Source organism: Emys orbicularis, chromosome 4 (assembly GCF_028017835.1).
Source record: "Emys orbicularis isolate rEmyOrb1 chromosome 4, rEmyOrb1.hap1, whole genome shotgun sequence".
Taxonomy (NCBI): Eukaryota; Metazoa; Chordata; order Testudines; family Emydidae; genus Emys; species Emys orbicularis.
In genome coordinates, this window is record NC_088686.1 from 16,132,930 (window position 1) to 16,142,989 (window position 10,060).

Genomic DNA, 10,060 nt, shown 5'->3' on the forward strand with positions numbered 1-10,060 from the left:
CATTCTGGGATGTATTTGCAGGAGTGTTGTAAGCAAGACATAAGAAGTAATTCTTCTGCTCTACTTTGTGCTGATAAGGCCTCAGCTGGAGTACTGTGTCTAGTTCTGGGTGCCACATTTCAGGAAAGATGTGGACAAATTGGAGAAAGTCCCAGGAAGAGCAATAAAAATGATGGAAGGTCTAGAAACCATAACCTATGAGGAAAGATTGAAAAAATTGGATTTGTTTACACTGGAGAAGAGAAGACTGAGAGGGAATGTGATAACAGTTTTCAAGTACATAAAAGCTTGTTACCAGGAGGCAGGAGAAAAATTGTTTTCTTTATCCACTGAGGACAGAACAAGAAGTAATGGGCTTAAGTTGCAGCAATAGAGGTTTAGGTTGGACATTAGGAAAAACTTCCTCACTATAAGGGTGGTTAAACACTGGAGCAAATTACTTAGGGATGTTGTGGAATCTCCCATTGGAGGTTTTTAAGAACAGATTAGACAAACACTGTCAGGAATGGTCTAGTTATTACATAGTCCTGCCTCTAGTGTAGGGGATTGGACTAGATGACCCCTCAAGCTCCCTTCCAGTTCTAAACTTCTGTGATTCTAAGATCATACTGCGTGGGCATGAAAGTAATTCTGAGTCCTTTTAATAAATATTAACCATACCTAGCTCTTATATAGCACTTGCCACCCGTAGATCTCAAAGCTCTTTACAAAGCAGGTGTCAATATCCTCATTTGACAGATGGGGAAACTGAGGCACAAAGCGATGAAGTGTCATGCCCACGGTCATCTGGTAAACCAGTAGAAGAACTGTAAGCAGAACCCTTTATCATCCTGAAAGCCAAGATTTCAGGGCATGGGATTGCCCTATGAAAATCAAGACATACCAGGAGGGGGTGGGAGGAAGGGATTGTAAAATAGTGGATTAGATTAAGAGTTCTCAACCTACAGGTTGAAACCCCAAGAGGGGCACATGGACAGGTCTATGGAGGCACAACCACCTTTCCTATCTGTCTGGTTAGACTGGGGCAGGGTGGGTAGGATGTCCTGAACGTTTTCCTGCTGTAACCTGGAGGTCACAGTGTGAGAAAAGATCTGGACAACTGTATTAGTTATGTGTATGGCTAATGAGCGCATCCACTGTTACTTTAGCTGGGATAAAATCATTTTGATATGCCCCATGCTTTAGGGCACAAATCCAATGGCCAGCTGGGAGCACAGGAACATAGGACTTGCCAGACTGGATCAGACCCAACGTCTGTCTAGTCCAGGATCCTGTCTCTGACAGTGGCCGGCCCCAGATGTTTGTGAGGTATTCTGGACCCCGTAAAGGTCTAATCCTGATCTCAAAGAGTTAGAGATCAACGAAAGCCCCAACACACAAGCTTTCATATCCCTTCCAAAATTTGTTGTTATTAAAAACAACAACTCTGGATATTCCCCATATCCAGCTAAATGCCCAATCCCTTTTTGAATCTTGTTAAGTTCTTGGCCTCAGTGACTTCCTGCAGCAATCCAGCGCTATCCAATGGGCAGGTGATCCCAATAGTTTATTACAGGTTTCCTTCCACCTGCCCTGTGAGCAGCTGATAGTGGGCCCTGTCAGATTCAGAATGCAAATCTGATCTGGTACTGCAATTCCTGTGGTCCCAGGGAGTTGGATAACATGAGAGCCCTAGATCTACTGTTCCCTTGACATGAAGCATAACTCCCATGTTTGTCAGTGTCATCCTGAGCTACTAATGTGTATTGACAGTAGACTACATCCTTGTGTGTAATCTGTAGGTATCCTTTCTCTTCCAACCTATTGTTTATATAATGTCCCATGCTGCAAACACAAAATGAGAACAAACAGTCCTCATAAGCTCCAAGTGACAAGCAAAATACACCTCTACCCAGGGCCGGCTCCAGGGTTTTGGCCGCCCCAAGCAGCCAAAAAAAAAAAAAGCCGCGATCGCAATCTGCAGCGGCAATTCGGCGGAAGGTCCTTCGCTCGGAGCGAGAGTGAGGGACCGTCCCCCAAATTGCCGCCGAATAGCTGGACCTGCCGCCCCTCTCCAGAGTGGCCGCCCCAAGCACCTGCTTGCCAAGCTGGTGCCTGGAGCCGGCCCTGCCTCTACCCGGGTATAACGCTGTCCTTGGGAGCCAAAAAATCTTTCCGCGTTATAGGTGAAACCGCGTTATATCGAATTTGCTTTGATCCGCCGGAGTGCACAGACCCCGCCCTCCCCCGGAGCACTGCTTTACCGCGTTATATCCGAATTCGTGTTATATCAGGTCATGTTATATCGGGGTAGGGGTGTAAAATGAAATGAACCTTCTGAAAGGACCGGTCACCATTATGCAGAATGTTCATAGCTTTTAGTCTGTGATTTTTAACAGCACACTAAGTTTCAACCCCTCTAAATAGGCAAGTCTTGAATTTTTAAAACAGATATATTTAGCCAACTGATTTCCAAGTTCCCAGATAAAAAAAAAAGATACATAGAGTATCTGCTGCCACCTTGTGGTTATCCCAAAGATCTGTTTTGTAACAAATAAACTAAAAGTGTATGAAAAGTCAATTGCCAAGCAGCTCCCAGGACCAGCCCATGGTGATTGTGAATAAGTGTGTTTACCCTTGGAGAAGTCATCGGCTTTAATGTTCTCAATGTAAAGGATTTCATTGGTTAAAATATCACGTAATAGGGTCGGCATGAGGCCAAGCCTCTGACACTCACATTATCCCTCCTCCAAGCCACACAAAACTCAGCTGCCAAGATCACCTCATTGTTCCATTAATCAGATAACGGCCCTCCACTGCATCAAGTGGAAGCTTCTGGTCATCTTCAAGCATATGTCCATCCCTCCCTGCTTTGTCTCTTGTCAGTCACATCATGTTCTCTGCTCCACCAGCAGTGGTGTGGCCTCCTTTAGCTGATTCTCCCACAAGTGTCTTTGCATTTTCTTTCATCTAATCCCCGTACATGGAACATCCTCCCTGATCTGATAAGACAGGCCATTTCCTTCTCACCAATCAATCCCTCCTCGAGACCCACATCTGCCTTGACCCCTACAAAATACTGGTCAGTTAATAATCACTAGGTAGGGAAGCAGCTGGGGATTGTTTATACTTTTTTTAAAAAGTCGGTGGAGAAGGAGTACTAGCAGCATTTGGGCCAGCCAGCACCCTGCCAAGCCTACTAGAACACAGTCGCCCATTACCCCGCTCTTTGTCTTTCAGGATAGAAACTGCATTTTCCTTTACCCTCGCACAGTGCATATATGATGGCCGCCATCTTGGCTGATACCAGGGATTGAACCGGAAACCTCCAGCGCAAAAAGCTTAAGTCTGCACATTTTAAGGTGATGGGTAGGCAGTATAGCTAACACCTGGAACAGCCTCACAATCTAGGTACAGAGGGACACACAGCACCTCACCGAGCAGTGGGTGACCCTACACATTTTGGGCACTCCCAGGATATAAATAATGAAAATATTTCAGCTAATTAAAGACCCTGCGCTGTGACATGGCCCAGGCTTCCATCCTGGAGGAGGCAGCAGCAGAACATTTCCACTGAGGTTTCTGTGCTGCAGCTAGCTCTACTCCCTGTGAGCCAGGAACGACCACATTAGATGAGGGTTGCCAGGTATGAGCTAGGCCAGGAGGTGCTGGAGCCACACTTATGCCAATCCAATGACTCAAAAAGCCTAAGTAGGGATCCAGAGGGGCAGCCACCACTAACTACACCCACAGGCTAACACCATCCACACAAGGGCTGTGCTGCCACTACATTTCCAGGATGAGAGTTTCTCATTCTGATTGACGTGGCACTGGAGATAGCATGATGTAACTGAACAGCCTAACGGCCCATTTTGTTGTGCATAGTCATGTCTGTAGCATTTTTGAGGTTTTATACACCCTGCACATAACACCTACTGTAAAACGCATGGCGTGAATGTCCTCTACAGATGTTATCTGGCTCCAAGGACAATGGCAGTCAAATAATAATTCCTAGGATTATGGTATATTGAAGGCTGAGGCCAATATGCGCAACCTAAAGAGCTGTTTTTACCCTAAGATATTTTTTCTTTTACTGTTCAATGGCATTGAAGGCAGACCCTGTTTAGCTTAGAGACTAACAAATTTATTAGAGCATAAGCTTTCGTGGGCTACAACCCACTTCTTCGGATGCATATAGAGTTATTTTTGCGGATACAGACTAACACGGCTGCTACTCTGAAACCTGTTTAGCTTATCTCCCTTGCACACTGGAGTCACTATGAAAACAGAATACCCACCCCGCTGCCTGTCTGTGTAAAGCCCAGATAAAAAGGGGTTCAGAGACTGAATCAGCTGCAGGATACCTCCACCGCCCCTTCGCAGTGGTCGGTCCACCCCCTGGAATTTATCAGCTCTTACTGACATTCAGTGACAATGTTGGGCAACTCATAAAGGGCTTGCAGATGCTTGGTTACGCAGATTGTGTGACCCATTGCTAACACCTGCCTTTGCTCTCTGATAGGAGGACTACAATCAGCTGAGACCCCTCTCCTATCCCAGCACGGATGTGTTCTTGATCTGTTTTTCTGTGGTGAACCCTGCCTCTTACCACAACGTCCAGGAAGAGTGGGTGCCTGAACTGAAAGTCAGCATGCCGCATGTGCCTTATGTGCTCATAGGAACACAGGTAGCTACTAACTGGGAAGCCTATTGACCAGCACAAGGGGTCTGGAACTCTACAGCCAGGTGGGCCTTGTGAAACCTCAAAGCCAGGTGGAACTTACCCAGATTGAGGTTTGGCAGCAGTCCTGGGGTCCCCTGAAAACTCTGCTGTTCTGCACACACCTGCTTCCACTCTGGCAGACCTGATACCAAACTTGCAACTCAAAGCAAACCTCAGGGGCTGCAGCTCACATGAACTGAAACAAGCAGGCTTCCCCAAGCCCCATGCAAACGTAATGCATCTAGCTGCCCAACCCTCTGAAGGATCACTACACTGGAGCAGGAGGTATAATTCCCAGGTCAAGAAGACATACCCGGACTAGCTCCGATCGAGCCAACACACTAAAAATTGCAGTGTAGCTGCAGCAGGGCAAGCAGCAGTGTGGGCTAGCCACCCAAATACAATCCCGTCCGAAACCCTAGATACATACTCAGGCTGGTGAGTCCACCTCGCTACTCACACTGCCTCGGCTGTACTTCTATTTCCCGTGCACTAGCTTGATCAGAGCTACCACAGCTATGTCGACCCATTTAGGAAATTACACCTCTAGCTCTACTGTACCCATATTCTGTGTTAGGGGCTCCTCAAGATCACTGTGATTTTTAACTAAGCTTTAAATTAATTATATTTTTCTGGAGTGGGGGAGCCATTCCCATATTACATCCCCCAACGTTCGCCCCCTTCCCTGAATAGCCTTTCTGGAGCCAACAAGGATTAACAACCTCTTTAGAGCCAACACAGCTCCTTCTAGACCAGCCAGCCCTGCTGAGAGCACTTTCTTCCCCCAGAATTTACCTAGGGATTGTCAGAGTGGATAAGACTCATGATCCATCCAGTCCAGTATCCTGTCTCTGACAGTGGCCAGCACCAGCTGTTTCGGAGGAAGGTGTAAGAACCACAGAGTAAACAGATTGGCAAAGCCAGGTCATGGGCAGCCAGATCTAGTGGTCAGAGCCAGAATCCATAGTCAGGATTCAAGAGTCAGCTGTAGGACATCAGAGGCAGGAGACAAACCACAAGTTTGTAACCACAGTCAGGCTGGGTCAGGATACCAGGGTGTCAGAGGCAGGAGACAAAGCAGAGATCAGAACCACAAGTCAGAGGTCAGGAGCTAAGCCAGATCAGATGCCAGGAAGCCAACGCAGGGGAGCAGGAAGCACACAGTCCAGAGCAGGCTGGATCCCAGTTGTTCAGACAGCTTCCTGTTCCTGTTGCTGGCTTAAGTAGGGCCAGCAGGCCAATCAGCTGCTCTGTGGCTCCGCCAATAGGATGTCAGGGGAGGAGCCTCAAACTGGGGCTGGGCTTCATGAGTCCTGGGTCAGCAGCTGTCAGCAGGCTACCAAGAGGAAGGTTGAAGCATGGCTGCTCCTGTGAATTCTTTGGTCCTGGGTTTGAGCCCTGTGGGTCATGACACAGATGTGGGATAATCTGCCCACCTTATTCGGTCTCATCCTGATCCGTAATAAACCTCATGCTTCAGGGCCTAAGTCTAACATCTCTCTCAAAGGAAGGATCTCCCCTCCTTGGGAGAAAGAGACTGAACCAACCCAGAAATCAGAGCCAGATCAATTATTATTGTTATTCACTCTCAAGCTGTGGAGCAGAGTAGTAGGCACATGACCACCAGTTCAGACCTGTATTTTTCGTTGTCATAATTGTCCTCCAAATGTCATCGGAAATCCCCAACTCAGAGCGTCCCTCCTGCCAAATGGGTAGGCATGAGCTCTGACCTACTGTCGAATGGTCATATTAAGGTGGATACATTCTGCAGAGCTGGGTTTTTAACATCGGTCACTCTGTTGCCAAAACATTTGTGAGATTCAGCTAGGCCAGTTCTGCAGCAACAGCTAACTCACCACACCCACTCTTTGTGGAAGGTCTAATCCTGCAAGGTGCCAAGCATCTCCTGAGAAGCACTGAACACCCTTTGGTGGGAGCTGAAGGTGCTCCTGCCTCTTGCAGGATAGGCCACAAGCCTATAAAAATATTTGGAGAAAAATCAAGGTTTGCCAAATGAGGAAAACATTTTTTCAAACTTCTAAAAGGATGCTGCAAATAACCGTGAGTTAGAAATACATTTGATCCTTTATACCAAGATCTTTTGGAGGCAGTTTTGCAGAATAGCATTTCACTGGACAATCAGTATCCTACTTAGTCCATCTTTAGTAAGGTGTAAAAACTCATATTCTCTTAAAAAAAAAAAAAATGCTGTTGAGGCAGTCAGAGATTAATATCAAAGTGACCCACAATTAAATGTTTTGTTTCAGTTCAACAAACCAAAATGTTTCACTTGGGGCAACCTGACCCAGAACTAAATACTAAATTTTAACAGAAAATCAAAAAAACCCTGCAAAATCAAAATTTTCCTCTGGAAAATTTCAATTTTGCAGAAATTGCATTTTCCATCAAAAAACATTGATGGAAAATTCCCAACCAGCTCTAATACATAGAATTAAGCCTATATGCCTCTTACACAATGTCTTGTTTTCTCTCTTTTCTGCTTTGACCAGAAACTAGAAAGGAGACATTGAGGTCACATGCGTGTGCATATACACAGCGAGCGAGCGAGATAGATAGATACATTATGAACCACCTTTTAAAAAAAATTATCATCTCTAATAGGGGAGAAACGGGGGTATCATTGAAATATTCGCTCTAGCATGGGGCTGTGGAGCCAACTCATCCACAGGAATGTTGTGTTTAGCACGGTGTGTGTGTGTGTTTTACTGCTAGATTGATCTTCGTGACGATCCCAAAACTTTGGCTCGACTACTTTATATGAAGGAGAAACCCCTCACTTATGAACATGGAGTGAAGCTGGCTAAAGAGGTATCATTGTTTTGCATGTCCCTGTTGTTAGGACCCAGGCTGCAGAATAGTTTGGCCATAACTTTAGTTTCTGTATATTTCACTCAAATCCAATTCTTTCATTTTTTCCTCCATTTTCACTAACTTGGGCCCAGACTAAAACCTCAACTCCAAACACACTGAATTTTGCATGTCTCTAGTCTTACCTTGATTGTTCTGCAATCCCACTAATAAATCTCTGATATATAACAAAGCACACTCCATACAGGAGACATCTGAATGAAATGAAACATCTAATGTTCTTATGTTTGATTTAGGATCAGCCACTGCAGTGTTTTACCATATTTGGTCATAACAAAATGGATACATAACAGGTTGTTTTACACATCACGGTAAAACAAACTGTACATTGTGTATGTTATTCATTTATGTGAGCCTATAAAGACATTCCGTGGTTTTCCTGGGAGAAAATGTACATCTGTGTTTGGCAGAGTAACGTTAGTCGCTGCAAAAAAAAAAATGAATCGCAAACTACAAAAGCTGCATTTAGGCTGTAGAGATGGGAATGAGCTGGAAAGTTCTCATCTGGACTGGAGCTGTCCCAAAGTTTCAGTGTGTTTGGATCCAGCTTTTTAGCTAAGGCCCATATGTAGGAGACGGATACAAAAGCTTGTCTAAAATAACATGCTCGTATGTATTCTCTCTGGTGCTACATGGGCTAATCACAATGGGACAAATTCTACTCTTAGTCACTCCCATACAAACACAACCCGCTTGATTCTCATTTACACACTTAAGGCCACTTTACACAGCTAAGTACGGGAGCCGTAAAAGAGACTCAGGCCCATAGACCTCTATTTGATGGGATCTTCTTTTCAGTTCAGAATGTATTATTGCTCTGGGTAAGGAGAAGGGATGGAGAAATGAACATGAAATACGTACGTACATCAACGCCAGCAGCATCTGCATTCAGACACAAGCACGTTCCAGCTAGTCACTGCACATATTGGTTATGCTGATATTTAGTCGGAGGGTTCTAAAAGACCAAGCAGAGCTAAAAAGCAGGAGGAATTGCATTTATCCAAATTCATTTCCACAGGCAGGCTCAAGGTCCACACTAGACGTGTGCAAGTGCCCACAGAACAGGGGGGTGTTTTTGACTCAGTGGCATGCCCCCGTCAATCACCCTGAGCCCGTAGAAGCGCCTCCGCAACGGCTTCATCTCTGTGGAGTTTGATAGGGTAGGCCAAGAGCATGGAAGGGGAGCTAAGGATAGTTATGTTAAGTGACTCATCCACACTGCCAGGGAGCACTTGAGCCAATGCCTCCTGGAAACCCTGTGATCCATCCAATGCCTCCTGGAAACCCTGAGATCCAGCTTCTTCTGTTCAGAGGAACCCCTATGCAGTGGAAGAGTTCCTACAAACTCTCAGCTGGCATACATGGAGCTTCCTCTTTCTGGCCAGCCCCACTGGCAGACTGTTGCTCCCTCCACGTCTCCCTCTGCACTGAGACAATGCCCTGGCATCTATTCTCAATTCCTGTCCCACAAGGCCTACTGGTAGTCCCATGATCAGATAGGAAGCCAGGCCCAAGGCAGAGCTAGGTCTTTAATCCATCTTAAAGGCATGGCTCACTCTATATCAGGGAGTTATGTGCACGTGAGGACAACAGGATCTGTGGGTCATAAACATGTCCTATTGTCTTCTTCTCCAAACTGTGTATTTATGACCCCTTTCTCTCTCTCTTTCTCTCCTGCTTAAGATTGGAGCACAGTGTTATTTGGAATGTTCAGCCCTGACACAGAAAGGCCTTAAAACAGTCTTCGATGAAGCAATCCTCACCATTTTTCACCCTAAGAAAAAGAAGAAACGCTGCGTGACATGCCACAGCTGCTGTACAGTTGTATGAGGTCACTTGAAAAGCAAAGCAGGACAGTGCTATTGTTCAACTAAACCCCCCAGGTTAGAATGGCAATGAGCGTCACACGCAAACTGAAATGGGGAACATGACCAGAAAGGAGTCCTATTAAATCATATATGATTCCTCCGTTCTGTGAAACCTCAGGCTGTAACATGTTAGCCAGCTAATGTCTGTTTGCTTTCCTAACCCTATAAAGCTGTATGCAGCCTGTTCCCACACTATGCTCGTTTGCACTGAGCCAGTATAAAACAGGATGTCTGCTAATGGCTGACTCTGAATCAGGTTAGGGTGCTGTGTTGAAAACTTTAAAGACACTGTAAAACCACCAAGAAAAACTTCATTTGTGGCCTTGAGCAAGAATTGATCAAAAGTATAAATTTATAATACTTAAGAATTAAATATGAATGGATCAAAAGCACTGAGAAATCATTAGGAGTTTAATATGTAATCATATACGTTATATATAGGATATACTTTCAAATTACTTTTCTTTATAAAATACTCACTAATTTCAGGATCTACTTTAGTTTGTTTAAAATGACATGAAAGCAAAGCGGTAGTGACTCCAATTCCCAGTCATTTAACTCATGTTACAGCATCAAGCCATCAAAATGGATCAATATTTAC

At 45.1% G+C, this 10,060-nt stretch overlaps 1 protein-coding gene across 1 annotated transcript in view; it reads left to right on the forward strand.

Moving 5' to 3' along the window:
• The window catches only part of RHOJ (ras homolog family member J), a 64,283-nt gene extending 54,862 nt beyond the window's left edge, over positions 1–9,421 (forward strand). Inside the window, exons 3-5 of the mRNA XM_065402715.1 lie at positions 4,502–4,666; positions 7,436–7,531; positions 9,275–9,421. Coding sequence (XP_065258787.1) covers positions 4,502–4,666; positions 7,436–7,531; positions 9,275–9,421 — 408 coding nt within the window. The remainder of the gene's footprint in view (positions 1–4,501; positions 4,667–7,435; positions 7,532–9,274) is intronic.
• The last annotated feature ends 639 nt before the right edge of the window (positions 9,422–10,060 follow it).